A 24,417-nucleotide genomic window follows, 5' to 3' on the forward strand; every position below is an offset into this window, starting at 1 on the left:
AGCACATTTAATATTTCACGCTTGACACTGAGCGGCGGGTTTCAGAATCAGAGAGGAGTTCCCGTCTGCAAACGAGAAACTTTTGAAGTTGAAACGAAGTGGATACGTTCAGTTCAATTACGTATGTGGGTCACGTTTATAGAGAGGTCAGCCAAACGGAGGTAAACTTTCGCAATAGCCCTTAGGTATCTCATACATACGAAGAAGCAATTATCCCCAAGAGTTTCTAAATACAAACACAAAGATAACAGAACAAAGAATGTCTATTTATAATAATATTATCGTAATCATATTAATGATAAAATGAAATGAAAAACTTGATTTTTATAATTAACGCGTTTCATTACATTGTCTATCATATTCAACATTTATGTTTGTACGCGGAGCAAAATTAATTAAATTAACATGAATGAAATAATAACAATATACTTAATTTACAATTCCAATTTTCATTGATTGCTATAATATATGTATATGTTATACGTGTGTAATTTATATATGTATTATCCACAAATACATTTTTAATATTATAAAAACATTAATTATTAATATATCAATATTTATATTTAAGTATTAATATCTGAAGTAACAGTATAATAAAAAATGTATTATAACGTAAATAAATTTTGTATGTGATTATCTTTTTACATACTTATCACTTATTTTGCAATATATAGTGATAAGATCTGCATTAAGTGCAATAGCTACCAGCTCTGCAGCAATTTAAATTACTTGATAATCTTTATTAATACACTTTTACTATTCTCTATAAATTTATCAAATTTTACCCTTTTTTCTTTAAGAAAATTTAATTTAGTTTTTTTTAATTCCAATATCTCTCATTCAAACTTGATAATATAATTATAATTCGTATAACTCAAAATTAAATGCCATCAATTCCTCTTAACTACTGCATCATCAAAGATCAAACGATAGAAATAATCAATAAAGTTAATAGCGTTAGAAACACGTATATTTAACGCAACTGTACAGGCTAAGTAGTGGGAAGTGAGGTTTCATAAAAAAAAAGAAACGTACGGATGCACGTAGAAATAATGAGTGATTCCAAAAGGGGTTGCTCAGTGTCGTTCGACCACGTAATGAAATTCGGCAAAGTGACCACGCGTCGCGACGCGCCCATAAATGGCGCGGGCGGTGGTCCGTATAGCCAACCCCACCACGGTGTGATGGTCGAGACCAACGGGGGGCTTTTCCAAAAATAGAATGACGACGAGGGACGTCCCGACGTCTTCGTCGTCGTCGTCGTCGTCGTCGTCGTCGTCGTTGATAGGAGACGAGCAACGATGTTCGATTCCGACGTCGCGATGTTCGTTCGCGGTGCAAGACGCATTTCGACATGTCATGTTTCGTGCAGTAATGGACTTGAATGCAACAATTGTGCAGTGATACAATTGTTTTTTTTTTTTTTGGGAGTTGATTACTTAAAATCTTTATTTAAATTCGCGAAGTGCTGAAACAAAAGTGCGTTCACTATTGTCAAATTTGTCTGTTCAAAATTTATTAATAATATTGTTAATAATTAATTTCATCATTAAATAATATGATTGAATAATATAATTAAACATATAATATTGCTATACATTGAGAAAAAGTATACTTTTAGTATACTTTTCTGAAATATTTGTAATCTCACTTCTAAAGATAATTTAGAAAGAATAAAATTTGAAAAAAATAGAAAAATATGGCAGAAATTAATAAATTTTTTATTTACAATAACACACTTTTTCATTTCTCATTTTTTATGATTACTTTAAACTTCTCGTATATTTAATTTTCCAAGAATCAGTTTTTTTCATCTCAATTTTACTTTTACAATAACAATAATGATAAAGTATATTCATTGCATTGTATCTACTATTTTATTAAAATATTAAATGTTTTACTTATTTAAACATCTTATTTGCTCGTCTCTTAGTCGTTTTAATTAATATTTTCTGCTTAATAAGATATATTCTTTTTTGCATTAATAATACCACGTTCTTTTTTCTGTTCTTCTTTCAAGGATCCATTTGAATTAGTTTCCGTTCCTACTGCGCGAGTATCGCGATTCATAGCTTCAAGTACACACGCGAAAATCAATTTACGAACTAATCTATTAGCACACCCACGAAAGTTCACACTGCGGTAGACATCAAAGATATTTACACCTACGCACGCCGAGTCGATCGCACTTTTGCAAAAATCGCCGCGGGTTAACGCTAATGCACGTGGCGGGATCGGAGGCAAGACTATTTATAATTCAGACACATCGTCCGAGCACACGCAGTAGTACCAGAAATAACAAATCCGAAGTCGTAGGTCATGCGAATAAGACATAAGGAGATGACACCTATTCTGGTAATTGCTGATCGATGTATTTGATTTTAATATCCTCATACAAAGTAAATATTTAACTTTAATTAAGGAAAGTAAAACGATACATATATAAAAATTTATAATTAATTTCAAAATACTCAATAATTGGTAATATGACAACAGCGACAAAATTTACATATAATATCAATCAGATTTTTGAAAAAAATCTATATTGTCTCCTAAAAAAATTTCTAGAAAATTATTTTATTTTCAAGTATGTATCCGAACATGTAAAGATTTTACTTGGAACATTTAGTAAAAAAAACACATCTATTATATTATCTTTAACATCTTTTATTCGAGATAAGTTTATTGTAAAATGAGAAATGAACTATTTCTTGAGAAGATTTTTTTTTTTAAACCCTACAACAAGACAAAGCAATATCTTTCATTTTTTGTAATATGTGGACAAATAGAGTTTATATCAAATAAAACATTCTAATGTAATTTTTAACGTAATTTGTACTTAATTTTCAAAAATCGAACGTAATTTTTTAATTAATCCAATTTCATGGAACAATTTCCTCCTATTGACTGATCAAAACAACGTTATAAGGAGAGAGCTCGAGTATAATTGATTCGTGTAGGAGGAGACAGCACTGTTTTCGCTAGCACTGAAAAAATATAGCACCGGAAGAGGTTGGGCGGCTAAGAAAGTTCCTGCTGTCTGTCCGGTCGCACATAGGGCAATTGTGATGTCGACCAATTAAACAACGACCCACGCCTGATTTTTCTTTTCGCGCTGGTCCAGCCTCTTCCGCATCGATAACATCTTCGTCATCCCATCCCCGAATCATTCAGCACTTCGCCGCTGTTGCGTATATTTAACACTTCATTGCATGTAATACACGTACACTATTAAATTCATAATAACAAATTATATTCAATTTGAGTTATTTTTCATCAATTCTATAGATTGCCACTGCTCTTGTTCAATATGTCAATATTGTTAATTTCACTGAAACAATAGAGTCAAACAATTTAACACAAGAAAATGTATTAAATTTGACCCAAATTTAGTTCATTACTCTCTAAATCTGAATCAGTATAATCAGGATAATCACTGATTTCAGTGCCAAGTATGTCACTGATAGTCAGTGAATTAAATGTAAGATCCCTAACCTAGCTAATCTTTATTATGTGATCTAATTAACCTTGTTTTAGTGCTTAAATTTAATGTATATGGTATTGAAAGATTGAAATTAACATGCAAATATCATTTTAATTATATAATACTCAAATATTCTTCCTTTCTTAGTTGAACTTCACTGATTCAAAGTATGCCACTAATTAATGATTGATTTAGAGAGTATTTCTTAATCCACTGATTTAGAGAGTATTTTTTAATGTATACATTAATGTGGATATTGATATATTTTATGGTAAAACTAACAACAGAAATTAATTGATTTGCATTTTGACACATGTAGAAGTTAAAAATAACAAAATGTTATAACTCAAGAGAGTAGACTGCCATTAAACTTTTGATATCTAACAGTGTATATATGTGTTGCGAAAGCATCAGAAAGCAACAAAAAATTCAGATAACATCATTTGACATGTGGGGTATCGACTGAAATTTTATAGTACCCAGAATTCATCCCAACACGCCTCGTGTCGCTTGAGTCATACTTGTACGAGATAAAAAAAAAGCATATGCGCACATGCATCAAACCAGATGTATTTTGAAGATCAATCATAGTCTGTACATCAATCATAGTCAATCTCAACACAGACAATTTATACCCGTAAAATATTTGCTTTATTTTCGTTTAAAACCTTGATCAACCAAACTTTTTTCTGAAAATACGAACAGAACATCCAAGAACGCTCATCTTTAAGAATAAGTTCAATTTAGATTCAATTTTTCTTTGTTCACTCTTTCTTTAATTATTTTATCTATTTCGAGCGACGAATGTACAGATTCACGATAAATATTATTTTAATCGCGTGAGAATAATTCCATGAAAAATCTTGCTACCCTGTGTATGTTTAGAGTTCTCTATACGACGTATCTTCCGTGATCGAGAATTTTGGGTTATCTATTGTTCATATAATTACATCAACATTATCTATTAGCTACGATTGTTAAACCTGACAATGACCCTTCTTTTCCAATCACACAATTAGCGTAGCTGACGGAATATCGGATATCGATGAAATACCGCAAGAACCGATCACGACTTGTTATACTGTACTATTTCTGTACTGTTTAAATAAATACGTTAACAATAACGTAGCTGAAAGGGGGACAATGCACCATATATCTTTTTTTATATCTAATAATTGGCCAAGAATATTTAATTTGAATCTTTCATCGCTTCTCTATCTCAAAAGTGTTTATAGAAAAATAATAGTTTCTTGTAAAGCAATGCAAATTATCATTATTAGTATCAATAATAAATAAATTAAAACTCTTCTGATAGTATACATTCTTAAAGTTAATGTTATTCTTTATATTCTTAAGTAACTTCGCACAGAGGCCGACTTAACATTAAAAATGCACTCTGACACAGTATTAAACAGCCGTTATATAAAACATAAAAAAACGTTTAAGAGCCGCTATTTTTTTGCTCCATTCTTACATCGCTGCGAAACCAGTTTCGTTTTATCAAAGATGCAGACTTACCACATGGCTTGAACGGACACTGGCTTGAAGATGTGTTGACGGCCACAAACGCTGACCTTGAAACCCCTGAAAGATAAAATCCGGAAGTGAGACCGCGATGACCTTTAAGAACCATGATGAATCAGATAACGTTATACGTAATACTTTTTTATTAAAAGATTATTTAACCAATGAGAGAAAATATTATTGTTTTAAGACTCTTTTACTATGTAAATTATTTAATTCGCAAAGAATATAGAATACAAAGTAGTCTGGAATTCTAGGATCATATTAAAGCTTTAATATTTATGTTTTCAGATAACAATAAACATAATTCAAAGGATTTTAAAATAGAAGACATAGTTTTATATATATATTTTTAGCAAAATAATGTCTTACATAATTTCTACTGTGTAAATTCATTAGAGCACAATTAATAAAAACATTTTTACATTTTTATCACGGAAAAAAGTTAAAATTTTAATTTAAAAAGCATTCCTAGATTTAATTGTTTGATTTGCTTTCATCTCTAAAAATCTGTAAAAATTTGTTATAATGTATACTTGTTATCTTAAATAAATATTATAATTTTTGTTATGTTACAAATCTATTATTTTTTTTTCCTCATACGAAAAGTAGAGAATGTTTTTATCAAAGTAAAGTAGTTCAAAATAATTTTCTTTATTTTTTTCTTATTTTTCGAAATTATACATGCTGCATAAATTGTCTGCATAGACTGGCTACAGTCGTAAGTACAATATATAAATTATGAAATAATATCAGATTTCAGTTTCAAGAAACTTCAATTATTTTTTCGATATTTTTGATTACATTATCAGTGTAACAAATGATTATTTTCGTAATCATTTACTTTTAAATGTTAAACCGTTTCGTATGTAAACGATTATCTTCTCTCTCTCCCCTATTTAAATGCTAAATTATTATAGTAGCACAAAGAATGGTTCGAGCATCATATGCACTTTAACTGGAATTTTTCTACAAAGACACTTCATTATAATTATTCAAAATTGCAGAGCTTTTTGAGGTCACTTCTATATTAACTCCAATTTTATTTTTATTAACTTTTCATCAGAGAATTAATATTCCGTTCGTGACACCGCGAAATCGACGCGTTTTCGACGTTACATAAATAATATTGATTTAACAGGATGAATGATCAAACTCACGATTTTGCTATTTCAAGCGGACAATTGTCGTTACGCTAGCAAGCGAAGCGACGATGCTTCAAAACTGCAACGGTAATGCAATTCTCGCTATTACGACACGAGAAAGGGTGCGCGTTCACCGCACTGCCATTAATTACGCATTATGTAAAGCAGATAGCATTGCGCGAATCGCGAATCGCTGCCGTAATACGCGCCGGCTAGATTTCCGGGAAATTCTTACTGATTCCACGATCGTCTTTTCCAGAAAGGAACGGTACTCACGTCAAACTTCGTTTCACATACGCGGCACGGCCGTGCTATTCGAAGCACATCGCTTTCCCTCATTCGTAAATATTAGAAGCAAGATCAGATTTAATAACACGCTTTGGTTAACATCAATGTTTTTTTATTTGCAGGCGATAAAAAGTAATGGGCTTACAAAAATTTTGAACAAGCTTATTTTACATCTATTTTCAGTTACATATGATTAAATTAGTGTCAAATTATATAATTTGAGTTATTTAATCATTTCTATGAGTCGCTACTACTGCTCCTATTTAATATATCGCTAATTTAACTAAAACAATGGAGTTAAACAACTTAACTCAAGAAAATGTATTACATTTAATTCAATTTTAGTTTATTATTTACTAAGTGCATAATATGGACGATACCTTAATATGAATGATATTGTTTACTTTGAAAATAATCACAAAAATGGGTTGATTTATATTTTGATATACATAGACGTTAAACATAATAAAGTTATTTAATTCAAAGTATTGATATACTTTTGGTATCTATTGACGTTTACTATTCCTTGATATTTAATAGTGTAAAAACTACAACAATGTTAAAATGAAATTAATTCATAAAAGTTTTTCCTGTAATTTTCTTTTCAAACGTTTTGTATTTGTTTCTTTCAATTTAATAAATCAATTAATATTATTTTCTCAGACAAATATTGCTCTTAAAATTTATGAGAATTACGATAGGGACATTTAGGCATACATAAAATAAAGCGCAATAAAGCGATATCGAAATTTACACCTTACGCAATCAAGATATTCGCGGCAGGTTGCAGTTACGTGGACAAACAAAAAAACAATGTCGAGCGTCGCTACGAGCGATTACCAAATGCAATCGCGAACAGTTACGCAAAGGTGCCTCGCGGGTAGGAATTTGGGCGTGTTGCATGTACCTTGAGGATTATTCGCGTAGTGATCTCTTACTCTCAAAGAAACACAAAAAACGAACGAAAAAAATGCAATTTTCAGTCCTCCGCCCCCTCCGACGAAATTACTCGTTTCGCACCGTTATCGTCCAGATCGTAAAACGATGGACGTTCTCCTTCTTCTGCTTTCAGATCATAATTCGCCTCTCTCGCCGATTACAGTTACCCTCTAGTCTGCGAACGAATTTTATTTATTTATTTAGCTGACCCTTCATGCTTCTTCGAGATACGCATAGATATTAAGTTCTCGATTTTCGAACCGCCCAATGCAGTTAAACAGAGTAGAATTTCTTACAGAGAATTGATTACATTCTTAGATATATTCCATACACTCTAAGTTCTTTGGAGTGATATTCTAAAGAATGAAAATTGAGTCAGTCTTGAAAGAGTGACTCAATCTTCAATCTTTAAGCGTAAGCTTTCATTCTTCAGTTAGAGTAACAATTCATTCTAAAAATTTTAGAGAGTACATATACGCAACGGTCCATGCAACATTAAAACATTTATAATGTTTTAATAATAATATCACAATTCAGAATTCTTACATTATAACTACAAACAAATTTACTTGGATACTTATATATGATGATGAATTATATCAAGAAGAAAAAATAATAAAGCAATCCATTGTAATTTCTTCGAAGAATAAACTTGACGTTTTGTACAAAGTTTTATTAAGTTTTAATATGAAAAATTATTTTGAGAACAATTTAAAAATTGTTTAATTATCTACATAAGATATGTCATTAAATAAAAATAGAACTCAAAATAACGTAAAATACTCAAATACATTTTTATTATTTTTATTATATATCAAAAACTCTAAAATAAAAGTGAAGCTTTGAAAATTGTTAAAAGAATATTGTACGTTTCGTAATGTGTTTAAGTAGTAATAAACGCTGCAATTTATAAACTCCCGAAGTTCATTTTTATTTAAAGCCTATGTGTTCTTTGTTTCCTATTTTTTGTTTTTTATTTCTTTTTCTTTCTTTGCGACCGTTTTTTGACGCGTTTCTTTTCACATGTTTTTTATCTCTTTCAAAGTTCGTCAACTTTTATCTCAGGCAACAAAAAAGTGTAAAAAGCAAGAAACAGGAAACAAAGAGCACATTGTTTTAGATTAGGCTTAAAGATTTTATACACTACGCAGTCTAAAAAGTAAATCTTTTCATAATTACAATTTAAGAATTCTGTGTGAGTTATGACATTTATTATTTAAACATTATGAAACGTACAACAATTCTTTAACAATTTTCAAAACTTCATTTTTATTTTAATATATTAATGACAAATGAAGCTACAAATTGAAGATTAGCAAATAAAACTGAAGAAGAAACAGCCTTTCTTATATTCGAAGCAAGCGTACGTAAAATTTATAGAAGACAATGGATCAACGATTAAACAATCAGCCTAATCAATGCATAGCCTCAATCACATTCATTAGAATTAACTCTATCACAATGCCAATGTAAATTAAGTTTGCAAATATTTGCTCTTTAAATCTAAATCAGTGAACATCATTAATTATCCGGTAGCATACTTGGCACTAATAATCAGTGAAGTTCAATTAAAAAAGAAAGAATGTTTAAGCATTATAAAACTAAAATACTGATATTTGCATGTTAATTTCAATCTTCCAATATCATATTCATTTAAGCATAAAACGGAGTTAAATCACATAATAAAGATTAGGTTAGGAATCTACCTCTGTTAAGCTAGCCCCACCTGCATAAATGAGTTCTAATATTAAGTGCTAATTAGATGCTAATTAAATGCTGAAGTCCGAAATTAGGTGCTCGAACCGTTTGGCAGAAAAAAACATTATTGTGGGCTAGCTTAATATTAAGTTAGCTCCCCCAATAAAAAAAAATAAATAATTATTGCGTAAACAAACAAAACAAATACATCAGAATTAGATACTAATTAGGTGCTCCAATGCAAAAAATGACTAAATTAATTCGAAAATATATACAGAATTATATACAGAAATTAGACGTCAGTCGAACAGTTGGTCCACAAGAGAGAAATTGCCTTAAAAAATTAGGTGTTCAGACAAATTTGATGTTAAAATGTTGTTTTTTAATATTTATTTAAAGATTTCTAGTTGCCGAATTTGTCTGAGCACCTAATTTTTTAAGGCAACTTCTCTCTTCTCAGGTGACTGCGTCTAATTCGACGATTAGATATCCTTAAATAATATTAAAAAATAAACATTTTAACACCAAATTTGTCTGAACATCTAATTTTTTAAGGCAACTTCTCTCTTGTAGGCCGACTATTCGACTGACGCCTAATTTCTGTATATAATTCTGTATATAATACATATTTTCGAATTAATTTGATCGTTTTTTGGAGCACTTAATTCTGATGTATTTGTTTTGTTTGTTTACGCAATAATTATTTTTTTTTATTGGGAGGGGGAGGGCTAACTTATTATTAAGCTAGCCGCTTCCCCTCCCCGTAATAATTTTTTTTTCTGCCAAATAGTTCGAGCACCTAATTTCGGACTTCAGCATCTAATTAGCACCTAATTAGCACCTAATATTGATATGTATTAGAATTCATTTATCGCTGGTAGGGGGGGGGGGGCTAGCTTAACAGGGGTTAAGAATCTCACATTTAATTCACTGATTACCAGTGGCATACTTGGCACTGATATCAATAATTATTCACTCAAATATTCAGATTTAAAAGGTGTGTTATAGAAAATAAAATTCAATCTTTTCTTATAACACTCATTAGTTCATTTAATTTGCTATCCGACGCACATAATCAGTTAGTTGCACTGTGTATCAATAAGACACATCATAAAATCGATGAAGCATAACCGTCAAGGCATTGAACGTGTCAACTAAATTCTCTGGCTACATTGCGCATGAAGTAATATAGTTAAGACTATAGGTAATCTATCCTGAAAGAGACGGTAAGAAAGATTGAGCAAGTCAAACTGTTGCTGCAACCGACAGTGTTTCAACCGATCGAGAAAGCGAATGACGTATTGCAACTCTAACACGCGAAGGGACTCTAACTCTCTCGCGAGTTCGCGACAACCGCATCAAAATGAAAGAGAAAAAGAGAGAAAGGAATGGAACAAGAGAAGAGGAAGATGAAGAAGAGAGACGATCGTCCGTGCCCTGAGGGTCATCGACATCGTAGGAACGCGAGCTGACCGGCGTTCGTGCTCATTTTCTTTTCTCAGTCCTTTTCTTTCTCCTTTTTCCTTCGCCACGCATCGAGTTGTCCATCCATCCCACTATTCCTTTATCGCTAATTTCGCGAGAATTGCTCACCCGACCGGACACGAACTTCGCGCGCGTCGCCCAGTCAATGTGCTCTCGCGTGAATAAGCTCCTTGCCCATAGCTATGGAAAATGACGAAGTGCTTTCTAATCGCGCGAAAAGCCACGTGTCAATATCGTTCAGACGTGATCGCAATCCTTTTGTTGGTGCAATATCGCTATTGAAAGTTCTGTGGCTGTTAACTCATTTAATGTGCCAATGTATCGGATATATTACGCGTATATTTCATTTTATATCATTTTAGAAATTATATTTCATTTTATACTATTTTAGAGTCTAAACTGCATGATCAGACAAAGTACCGATAGATAATGAATTAAATGAAAAATTATTATAATCTTTTCGCAGATTAATGACTTGACATCTTATTCAATGTTGAGTCTTATAAAAAATTATTTTAAGAGCAGTTTTTTTTTAAACTCTTCTAATTATCTAAATAAGATATAATATTAAATCAAAAATTCAAACATTTATTATAATAAATTGCTATATAATTGATTAACTCAAGTAAATAACATCAAATGTCAATAAGTCTAGCCATTGAAACTAACATATCTTAAAGAACAACGCCTAAAATTTATGTAAATAAAAGTTTACTCTCTAAATCTGAATCAGTGGATAGTCACTAATTACCCAGTGGCATACTTTGCACTAATAATCAGTGAAGTTCAACGAAAAAAAGGAAAAATGTTTGAGCATTATATAACTGAAATACTGATATTTACACATTAATTTCAATCTTCCAATATTCATTGAATTTAAGCACTAAAACAAGATTAGTCACAAAATAAAAATTAGCTAGGGATCTCAACTCTCACATTTAACTGATTACCAGTGACATACTTGGCATTGATATCAGTGATTATCCACTGATTCAGATTTAGAGAGTAGAAAAAATTGCTTTCAAAATAATTTTCTTTTTAAAGAAGATCCTAAACATCAAAGTGTGTATAAGAATGAAATTATCTATTAGCAATAAGATTGGAATGATTATTTTTCTGTTTCCAACTAATGTGAGAGTAACTTTAATTAATGCTTTCAGACACCGTATCAGCTTTTGTAATGTTTGTTTTCCATCAGCATGTAATCCACACTACGTGTTGCATTGCGATAGACAACCATACTGAACCTTACGGTTTGACTTCGCGTCTCGACGTCTTGACTTTCGCAAGTTATGTCGCGACCTTCCGTCGTAACCTTGGTACTCACCTGTCAAGTACCTTGCTTGAACACGCATGCCTTACGGTAACGCGCTCCATTTCCCTACGCCCGAGAGAACGGTGGCGACCTTCGCATTTATCTTTGTGGAGGCGGTGTTACATATAATATGCCGAAATGAGAACAAGCGATTAACAATGCAATCTAGCAAATCTACGATTTCACAAAAGATATACAATGTTTCCTCTTTACACACAAATTCATGTTCGCCTTTCTCTATTCTCAGCTATATATTTATTTGTACATACTAAGTAAAAATCTATAAATTGTATTCCGATGCGCACGTTTTATTTGTGTTAAAAGAAGACTCACTGAATCAATCTATGAATAAATAAAACGTTGACATTAATGCGATCGGATTGTATTAAAATTGATGGCAGCGGAGCATTCTGATGTAAAGAATGATAGTGTAAGTTAAACTTATTGTTAGCTTCTTTGAATAAAAACTACACTTCAGAAAAAAAAACCGGAGAAAGGAGGAGAAAGCACATGGACATCAGCATTGTCTACGTGAATTACATTGTCTATGTTGGTTACGGATAAACAGATAGTGCATAAAGTCTATACTTAGGCTATTACTATCTACGCATAGACACTGATATTCTCCTTTCATTTCACGGCGCGTACGTACGCACGCCGCCGCCGTTACGTTAATTATCGGTACAACATTCAATCCGCAGGCGAGCCGTGGCAATGAGTCACTTTAAAGTAGAGAGAATTAGACAAGTTGGCACAGCCGTTAGAAAGTGGCCGCGTGCTAGTGCCGCTCTGAAAATATTTGTTGATCGGTCAGGTTGCCGGATATAAAGCAGCGCAACGTACGCTGAAGCATCAGAGATTTCAATCAAACGAAATTTATTCCTATAGAGTTACAGAATGTCTCGGATTTATCTCATATCGAATTTACATACCGTTTTTCTATCCAAATGGATTCCTCGATTAATTTGATTAATTTAATTCGTGTCAAAAACTAAATTTTATTTCAAATTATTAAATATATATTTAGAGAAATTTTATAAAAAGTACAATTATAAGTGTATTTGATAAAAAATTAAAAGCTTTAGCAAAATAGAAATGTATTGTAAATAAAAAGTCAAATTTTATTTTTCATGTAAATTTTCATGTAATCTTTACGTTAAAAAAAAGTTTCATCTGATATATAAATTTAAGTTGATATTTATCCGCTTTAATATTTAACAATTAATAATTCTATATTCAAGATCATGTTAAATATTTCAAGATATTTTATAGTCATGAAATCTTAAGATATATATGTGATCAAAAAAAGACAATTATACAAAATTATGAATACATTTAGAGATTGGAAACTTGTTCTAATTAATAACTAGCTTTCACATGTACAAGAATTTTAAATGCTATTAAAGTTCGTCATAAAATTCATTCAAATTTCATCTAATTCTGATATAATATCTTTATATGCTATAACAGATTTACAGTCGTTTTTATGTTCCCCTATAAAAGAGTAGCAAGTTGAAGATAGAGAAAGCGAGCGTTTCAAGTGTCTATCAATATTTTTTTCAACTCAAGGAAATAAAAACATAATCTCTCTTCCTCATCTCATTAATTATACTGCAATAGAAAATATATTAAGATGTATACGATACGATTTATGATGAGATCCGTAATTAATCTGTTATTTAACTGTCCGCAACTTCGAGAAAAAAAGAAGACATCTGATGCCAGGGTCTTACCATACGGTATATATTACATTCTATTGCGCTTGCAGATGTGCACATTCGCACACTAATCATGACGTAAGCAATGACGATGTTTGTGCGATGCTGAATTAATGTTCATGGACATTTGACCTTGTCTTAATATGATTACTCTTTCGCTTATGCTTATTTTTATCTTCCAGTCTAAATTAATCTATTAAATAATAAATATATTTCACTGACATATTTTATTAATGTGCACATATTAGGTGTAGTAAAAAGAAATCCATTATTTTTCTATTCAATTTCATGCAAAAATAATGGATTTCTTTTTACTACACCTAATATTATAATCGGAATCTAATGATCTTAATAAAACAACATTTTGTACAATCAAGTACTCTTTGAGTAAAAAAAAATATCCTAGCCTGCTCCTAAAAGTATAACCGATTGCTTAATAATCAGCGAATGTTCACAGTTAACGAGTAACGTTATGTAACAGATCATAAATAAGAAAAAGTAGTAAAGTCCATGCGAGTCTGTAATCGCTGAAACGTGCTAATCCGTAGTGCCGCGAGAATATTGCAAGACCGCAATGCTTCTCGCGGTGAGAGCGTAGCGAGGCAAATAACAATGAGAAAGAAAAAGATATGAACTCACCCATCGCCGTCGAGAGTGATAGCGGTGTCTGCCAAAACTCGGAGTACGAGACCAACGGTCGCCCTGGCGTGGCAATCGATACCGAGAAGACAACTCTCTTCGGCGTCTTGCCTTCCCGTGCAGGAAACGACGACGAGATATCGCGTCCTTCCTGGATGCACCGACTCCAGTTTCACGGCCTGAAAGAAAGACATGAAGAAATCTCTGATTACTCATGACACAACTTTTAAAAGCTCGCAGATGGACATTTAAACGCTACTTACAAAGACCGACTACTTATAGAGACCGATTTGTAAGCTTACTAAGTTATTCGTCGATGTGCATAAATTATCTCTGTTAGATACAATATATTTGAAAATGTAATATAATGTGACAAATGTTTCTTCGAAATTCTATAAATTAACATTAGAACGGAAGGAATAATTATTTTTCATTTATCTTACTATTTAAATGTGTTTTACATTGAAAATATTTCCAAGACGAATTATCTCGTTTTTATTGACTTATATTTTTTCGATGAAATTTCTGCCATATCTAAACATGACATTATTTGCGAAGAGAAATATATCTGCTAAATGCCAGAATATGCATTAAATAATTTTAGAATATGAAAAAAAATCACTATTAAATATGCAAAAGAAGTACAGATCTTCTAATAAAAAATAATTCTAAAGATAATAATTCTTAGAAATATACGAAATTATATAGCATCACAGTACTCAATTGTAGCATCGTTTACTGATTTCTGTATGATACTACAAACACTGCCTTCCAGGGTTAACGACATTATAGGCAAGTAATGTTACATAACCAGCTCATTGACTTCGCTTCCGTTTGATTGGCTGCTTCCTGTTTGTCGATATCGGTATAATATAATATTATTTGCTTTTTTTTCATAAAAATAATGTACATATGATAAATGTATAAACAATTATATGAGGAAATATAAGTAAATTACCTATACAAGTCTCCGCGATTATTAGATCGTTAAAAATATATCTTATCGCTTTAAAATTATATTATTAAGGCACTAACAAAAAAAACTATATTCCAAGAATAAATCAGATATAATTAAATTAAATGAGCTTTCGCGGTTATTAGAGTGCGTTAATAATATATTTATAAAGCAAACAGATATGATTTGACTGGAATGTACCAACCATTTTTTAATAACCATTTTCTAACAATTTCAATTGGAAATTATATCTTATCGTCATATATGATTATATTATTAACGTACTAACAACCACGAAAACTCATACAATTTACCTATATCGAATGTAAATTAGATATAGGTAAATTGTCTGTATTTTTATTCATTAGTTATTAAATTGTTTTTTAGATACTGTTTATGTGAAAATTTTGATAAAAATAATTTTTCATTTTAATAAAACAATACTAAATAATATAATTAAATTTCCGTAACATCAGGATAACGAATATTTTGAAATTCTTAACACCGTACATATATTTTAATATTATACGATTTAATATTAACAAAATAATTTTGTAACTCTAAAAATAATATTAAATAATAAAATAATATAAATCATATAATATTAAAATGTATATACGATGTCAAGAATTTCAAAATATTCATTATTTTGAAATTCTTGACACCGTACATATGTCGTATATTATGGAAATTTAATTATTCGTATTGTTTTATTAAAGTGAAAAATTATTTTTATCAAAATTTTTGCAAAATTTTTGTAAAAAAGTATCTAAAAAAGAATTTAACGACTAATGAATAAAAATCTTAAAAGAAATGTTTTGTGATAATGTTTTCATTATATTGTAAAATAATATCACAAAAACGAGATTAAATATGTTAAAAGTACATTGATTTCTATTCGCAATATTTAGTATTTCTATATATATATTTATTAGTCTCGTATATAAATTAGAATTAATAAGAGAAATTAATGTATAAGGATTAAACGGGTATTGGTTAAGCAGCAAACATACTCTTATACTAGAAGTTCCAGGATGAAACTCCACGAGAGAATTCCCGATCAGGCAGAATGTTCACAATAATTCGCTCGATTAAACGCGAATGTATCATTCGCAGTGATCTCTACTTTGAAACGGTTAAACACGTTTCCGCAACGAATGATGCATTCGATGCTCTCACGGGTAGACTGTTTAATTACTTTCACCGATCCATCTCTTATCTCGCATCAGTGAGAATTCAACTTAGCTACCGTGGATCGAGAGAACAGCGGCTAAGAAAACGACACGAATTACAAGAAATCACACACATGAATGCAAAAAGGAGTAGCAGCGATGCCCCGGTCTTGATTATCTTGGACGTAGTCCTTGATAAACGTACCGGAGTTTGCTGATTACGGAGCACGTCCACTTTTATGAGTTGATCGCGACTCGATTGCAACTGTTACTGCAAATACAACGACTGGAGCAGACCCTCGAGTACAGGAGCGTCGGCCCATGAATTTTCGCAGCATGTGATGTGGCAATTAACGCTTCCGCACTCCCTAGAAAGAATTCCAACCGCGATAACAGACCGGATTTTGTTTAGTGATTACATCGCGGGCCGGCGCACTCGGCAAATACGCTTTTTCTCATTCAGAGGAAAACTGACACGCGTATTAATCGCGTATCCGGTGCATTCGCGCATAACGCATTTGCAGGCAATAAATGATGAATGTAGAACCGTGCTCGGAGTTAATTAAATTTCAAATATCAATATTCGATAACGAGAATAATCAGTGTGTTCCTAGGAGAGATTTGGAGCAAAAAGAAGAAAATACTGTAAGAGATATTTATCCTTTTACTCTCCTAATAAGAATAAATGATTGTAATTACTTACAAATACCAAATAATTCTATTTACTTTCCATATCATTATGCCTTGTATTTTGTTTTCTAATTATTTTGAATATCATATACTTAAATATTACAAGTATAATATTAATGACATAAAATATTATTTAATTAAAATTATGTATTCTTAAATGTTTTAAATAAAGCTCTTCATCAATATTACGTATCTGAAATATTATTTAATAATAAATATAAAAAATATTCTTCAAAAAATCAATCATAATTAAGTTTTATCGATAATATATTTTCCGCCATAAAAATAATTTCATTTTAATATGCTTAGAAGTAGTATTCAATGTTAGAATTATAATTTAATATACTTTTAATATTTCAATTTGCATTTATGATTTACGGTAATATAAATATAAAAATTAAAATATTTTAAAACATAATTAAATGAATATATTGAAGAACCTCAACGATACATTACAAATGCAAAGATAAGAACTAAAGAAAAATAAGAGTGTGCGAATATAAATAAAATATATAAAAACGAGAAAAATAAAAAATATAAAGTATAAAAATTTTATTAAACAAGAAGCAAGAATTATAAAAATTTCTTCTGCACTACATCTTATACTTCTTGTCTATGATTAAGAAAATTGTCGACACTAATTCTGGTACATTGAGTATTCACAATCCTATGCATCTCTCAACACAGCTACAGAAGATTTCTCGTTTCAATGATTATGTACAGTTTTAATCAACATGTAACTCTTAGCAGAGCTGCAGATTTCTCATTTCTATTCGTAAGAAGGAAGTAGCCCCTTAGTGCATAGGACACGATAACCGTAGTCATGATTTGTTTGTCATTGAACCGTTTCGCTTGTTCCGCCATCAGTCATCGAGTGGAACGATTTCCCGATCGCGATTAATAACGCCATGATTACATGATCCGCTCATCCGTACGCAAGCCTGCTTCGGAAAGAGACACGCCACAAAATCGCAAAAAAGATTCCCCGCAAAAGAGAATCCAAGAAAGTGAAAAAACGGCGAAAGTCTTGACTAAGAATCTAGCAGAAAGGGAAAGTCTTCAATATAAAAATTGTCCTTCCGATAAACGCTAATTTTAAGTGATAATAATTATTAATTAGAAAATGTTTCTCGTACGCTGACCCGACGTTATTTGCAAGACTGGAAAGCTTCACTTTCATTAATATATTGTAGCCAAAACGATCCATCGCGAGAAACGCGCGTTTAGAAACGCCTTGCAAATCGTTTGATAAGAATTGCATAAGGTCATAATTCGGCGTCGACTTAGCTTTTTAAATGCCGGCGATGGCGTAACGCAGACACTTGGATGTATCATGTGGATAGTTACATTCCTGGGCCTACAATTATATCGTCGTTAACCTCAATGAATAGATAATTACCTATCTACAGTCCTTATCTACAGTCCTTATGAGACGCCATAAACCACGCGTTCCTTCCATAATTGTGATAATCATCAGTGGCGAGCGACAGAATGAATAAAATTAAAACATTATTCTTGTGCAGTTGAAAGTATTCGTTGCGAATTATGTTTAGAACTGTATTTAGGACAAGAGATCTCTTGCAGCAAAAATTTCTTGGTTCGTAAAATCATTTAAACTTTTGCTAGAAACTGATGCAGCAATAATCGATCTAAATAATGCAATTTAATTTATCGATATATATCTCATATTTACAATTTATTATATCCTGTAATTAAAATTTAACTAGGATACAATTTAGGTCAGTTTTATTTTTACATTTGTAATTATACAGTAAATTAAATTTACAATTTTCTAAAATAAGAAATAATGCTAGCTAAAAAAGAGAGAAATGATAACGTTAAATATTTCTTCACTTTGACTATATAACTGCACAATTAAAGATGGGAAAGTTCATTATTTCTTCGAGTAAAAAAATCTGAAATTGATATCATCTCCTTTTCATATAAACGTACTTATAAACGATCACATTAAGTGCTGTTTTTAATTAGTCGTAGACTTGAAGGCACGTCGCACACAATTTCTCAATTTGCTTGCCTGGCATTTCTCTACGTATGCATTTAAGTTGGTTGTTACGACCGAATGATCAACTACACGGAGCGAGTAACGGGCTTCGTCCATCAATCACATATAATACACTCGATGGTACAAAAGGTCGAATATCAAACCAAGTTATAATTAACACGATTTGATTCAACTCACACAGTTGTTGCTATATTGAGCAATTGGAACCAGAAACTTTCAAATGTCAAATTAAAATGATACTAAATTATTTATGATTATAAAGAACTGCACAAAATAAAAGATATTGACGCAAACTGTTATTTAAATAAGATATTAATTTATTATTTCTTTAATTCAACTATAAATCAATCAATTCACTAATTTTAAGATAAATAATTTATATAAAATATAAATCTTTTTTAATTATAATTAAAAAAATTACTTAAATTTATCTGGAATATTATTAATAATGTAATAATATATTATCATATGTATTATCATTAGATATTATTTTTTTTAATTTTGTACAAAGCATACAGTTAATCGCAAAAATAATCAGATTTACTTTTATTCATAAAGAGATAAAAAAAGTGTGATAATATACAATTGATCCCATTTGAAAGATTTTGTGACAAGATTTTTTACAATAACGCAAATATATCCCTAGTGAAGAATTAACGATGAATTCATATCTAATATGTAAAGGAAATGTTTTATTTTCTCGACTTATTCAAATTCTCAGTTAAGACGCGCATTTCGCAAAGATCTTCGTCTAAAGCGAAAGTATTCTAAATTAGTGGATAGTTCATGGAACGATATGAAATTAAACGAAATAATATCAAGATCTTGATGGCAAAATAACACGCGATCACTAGCGAATCATTAGGATCCTCGCCGCGAGGAGGTTGACAATTACGCCTTAATAACAATAACGCGCTATATCGACACGTTATATTATACTCTTTTCATCACCTAAAAAAAAAATTAAAATGCTCAAGCATCAGAAACAAGAGTAAGTCACTTCTCGGCATACGATGTTTACGTGTTATTTCGCGTTTCTTCCAACATTTTCAATCGCGGTGAATATCGAGTTGCTCTTTTTATTTATAAATCTTTTGGATTTTTTTTAAGATCTTCACACTTTTTCATCAATATAGAATTTAATTCGATATTATTTTATCCTCTAGTTATTAACTTCATCATTTCAAAAATTCATTAATTAAGAGAGAGCGTTAAAATAATTTGAGAAAGTTAAAATAGAATTTTCCTAAGATTAAATTAAAGAATAAGGTCTTCTATAATTAACTTGTAGAGAATCTTAGTTCGCTGAAGTTTCTTCAATCCTTATGCCATTAAAATTAGAATTCAACGCTGCATAATTTCCGCAAAGGCAAAATTGAGATAAAGGGAGAATGATATATGTGGTATGCTCTGCATAAGCATAGCGTACCAGAAGATATATCGAACACGTCAACGTATACGAGATTGCGAGAGACTCTCAATGTATACCATTAAACTTAGAAATCGTATCTCAATTCATCGAATCGCGATAGAAAGGACGAGTCTAAAAAGCGAATAATGATAAAATTTTCATTATCCAATTATGTTGCAATAATTTCGCTTCGACTAACCGCTTCGTACAGATTTAAAACTACGATATCTAATGAATATTTGAGTTTGAAATGCAAAAAATATAACTAATAGGGTAAAGCGGAACTTTTTTATCCATTTCGTAATGGTTACGTAATGGTTACGTTCCTAAACAACACATATCGAATATTTAAGAGTCGTATCGAATATTTATTCTTAAGGAGCTATCATGATTGTATAATGTAATTATAAGCACATCATTGCAAAGATATTGTTTCCCGTTGTGAATTTTCATATTACATTACATTTGAAACTAACGAAATAACACCACCCTATCTTATAAATTACAAAATAGAATTTTAATATTAGGTAGGTTAATCACATCCACATGAACATTAAATTGATATCGTTAAAATAAAATTTACTACAAGTAAAATTAAGTCAATTGATATTTTTAGCAAATAATCTTTATATTATTAAATCCAACAAAAAGAATTGTTATATAAATTAAAATATATTAAAAATTACATATAGTTTTTCTGCATGCATTACAATTTTCAATCGTTATCTTTGAAGCTTAGTAACACTATCTTGCTTTGTTTGATAATAATATTCATTTTATATAATGATGATTTTAAAAATATCATATATCCATATTATTTAAACTCAATTAATTATACATTTAAACAAGAAATAATTTAAAATCAAGGATTCCTACAAATCGAAACAGCTGAGAATCACTGATCTTCTTATCTAAAGGAAATATTTCGATATCATATGTGTAATTTTATTTAGGTCACATGGTGCCAAAATTACAACCCATCGTAACGCGTGCTCTATCTCGGGGGGAAGGGGGGGGGGCAGATGCAGCCTTTCAATCGCTCAAAAGTTTCTCAACGGCGAGATAATCGTTATCGAAAGTTGAAAAGGATCTTAAAGAAGGATTATACGAGAGGAAGAGTCTGATACGCCCGGAGCATAATTCATAGTTAAGGGGTACGATAACATCAGCCAGACGGTCATTTCTCCTGCTGCTCTCAATCTGTGTATGCAGTGTACCGAAGAAAGGTACAGACTGCGAAAGAACGCACCTACGAATATATTTCTGGACGTTTTTTGGTGGGAGCAACCTTGAAAAAGGAGATTAACGCGAGTCGGATTAATCAAGGTCGTGTTTGTCATTGTGTTCCAAATGATCTCGTGGGTGGTTTCTTCTTAGGTGACATTAAATTTACTAATAGTCATTCAGCGTATAACAGAATACAGATTTTAGTTGTTCAATATTTAAACAGTACTAAGAGCACTTAGCTAAATAATGATCTTTATCCTTTTTTAATTCATTATCTTAATTATAAATACTTTCTAAAAATGTTAAACATCATTTAATAATTATACTTATAAAATTGAGGAAAATTAAGATATCCAGATACGAATGATTCACGAACGTATTTACAGTAAAGGATCGGAAAATCATCATGTGTACTAAGAGTTAATTTATTTATAAAACATCAGACGCGTGTACAGACAATTATTTCATAATCTCTTTGCAATATATTCAAATTTATGATTGATATTCCAATTCCCCACTCGCTTGGTTAAATATGGATATAAGACTTCAAACGAATAATTCACTTCAAATAAAATTATATTTATAGTCATATTTTATATATCGTTTTGAGACATTCAAGATAAACGAATCTAACATTACTTAATTTACTTATTACTCGGAGCAAATCGACAGACATTTGTTTAAGTCAAAAACCAGATTGCTCGATTTAAACCTAACTGATATCTTAACCGATTCTCCAAGCCACGAAGGCGTCGCAAAAGGCCACCACCGTGAAAGTGTTTCGCGATCGTGTCCCGATCAACCATGTCGCGAATGCCGCATGTAGGCAGCATAAGATAGTAAGATACAACATCAACCGCATCTACGAACGAAAGCGAATCGCACGAGAGATGCGAGAGACGGCGATTTTCTCATCGGCTCCTCCTCTCGACTGCAGCGGTAATAATTCAGCCAGAAGACGTAATGAAATGTTGGAATAAGATAAAAGATCGGTAGGCAGATTTGATCTTAAGAAAACGAAGATAAGTGACGCTTCATCGAAATTTATAGAAGCAAAACTCGATGTTGCAATAGAAATAAGATACGATAAACTATGTAACATGTACACTATTTGAGATTAGTTGAACATTGATTGTTTCTTGCTGTACTAGATATCAAAAGAATAATTAGTAACTCAAATCCTCGAATTAAACAACATTTTGTTATTTTTAACTTCCATATACGTAAAAAAATGCAAATCAATTCATTTCTATGATTGGTTTCAACGTAAACAATGTCTGCATCAATGTACACTTAACAAATAACAAATCAAATTTAAGACTTTAATACAATTTCTTGAGTTAAATTGCTTGAGACGTCCAAATTAAATTTACTTCCATTTTAATTAACGACATATTTGATAGGATCCATAAAAATGATTAAAAATAATTCTAATTGGACATAATTCAATATTATAAATTTAACCTATTTTGTTTATGTGATTACTAAATCTTATGTACTTAATGAACTGCATTATTTTAGGTTTGTGGTATAATAACACAATTATAGACTTCGTATATATATACGAAAATATAATATAATATATTTCATATATTATATTATATTTTATAAAATTATATTTAAATTTTTAAAAATTGATATTTTTAAGAGAATAAATATTTTTATTGATGTATTAAAAAAGAAAAGATAAAATTAACTGAACTCCACCAACTTAAATCGAAGTCTGTCAACTTCTGTCGCGCTCTTTAGAATTCAATCCATCATTTAGAGGCGACGAGTCCTCGACAGCAGATGGGACGAGTCTTCTCAGCATCCGGATGACCTTGAGGAAGTTCTCCGAGAGCATAGCGTAGACAGTAGGCGGCCAGTACGACGTTCCATTCCTTTCTGTGCGTGCATGCGTGCGTACGTTCTGGTACATGGCTTTATCGATCGGTCGTAGCCCTTCGTTGTATTATGAAGAAACACGTTGAATGCAGCAGCAGCGTTTATGATGAGCGATGATGACTCAACGAATTGTCGCGTGCACTATGTTGCTACCAGGCAACCAAATACGGTCTTCCCTGTTGATGTTCTTGGACCGCCGATCGGTGACATTGATGCGTTCGAGGCCGCCACAAATAAAATCATTTCGTTATCTACGTGTATACAAATATAATAGAGAACAAGATCACCGTCAATTGTGATGATAACCTCGAATGTTCGTCTCATATTTCTTTCCGATCGTTTTCAGTTTCCTTTCGCACTGTGCTGAACCGATGAACTAATCAAACGAGCACTTTAGATTGCTTCATCAGCATGAAAAAAAAATTAATTGGGTGGTACAGCAAACCTATAATTTACTACACGAATTCAACATCGATAACTAAGAAGATTTGGTGGTTTAACAAATCACTAACGTTATTCAGCTTTGCTATTTTTAACATAGAAAATTGACTGTCTGTATATTACAACGGAAGATTTGCTAAATCAGTGAAGTTTTTAGCTGTGTTTTTTTTTTCGTGAGAAGATATGTTAAATAAAATATATATATATGCAAATATTCTACGATCTATAATTGTATCGTCAGCATAGAAAGCATAGAAAATGTGCAATTTATGCAAAACTAATTTCATTTAGAATAACAGATATCAACTGACATATATGGTATATTCTTTTGAGAAATAGTTTCAATTATTTCATATTATATTTCTGGATAAGA

At 31.1% G+C, this 24,417-nt stretch overlaps 1 protein-coding gene across 4 annotated transcripts in view; it reads right to left on the reverse strand.

Moving 5' to 3' along the window:
- The window catches only part of LOC108685523 (protein phosphatase Slingshot homolog 2), a 136,830-nt gene that overhangs the window by 27,472 nt on the left and 84,941 nt on the right, over positions 1-24,417 (reverse strand). For 3 of the 4 annotated variants that reach the window (XM_018190356.1, XM_018190355.1, XM_018190357.1), the window contains 2 exons: positions 14,239-14,417; positions 5,006-5,071 (listed from right to left, as the gene is read on the reverse strand). In XM_018190356.1, the coding sequence (XP_018045845.1) occupies positions 5,006-5,071; positions 14,239-14,417 (245 nt within the window). The remainder of the gene's footprint in view (positions 1-5,005; positions 5,072-14,238; positions 14,418-24,417) is intronic. The other variant, XM_018190359.1, reaches the window with a different exon arrangement.

The sequence above is a fragment of the Atta colombica genome, unplaced genomic scaffold, assembly GCF_001594045.1.
Source record: "Atta colombica isolate Treedump-2 unplaced genomic scaffold, Acol1.0 scaffold153, whole genome shotgun sequence".
Classification (NCBI taxonomy): Eukaryota; Metazoa; Arthropoda; class Insecta; order Hymenoptera; family Formicidae; genus Atta; species Atta colombica.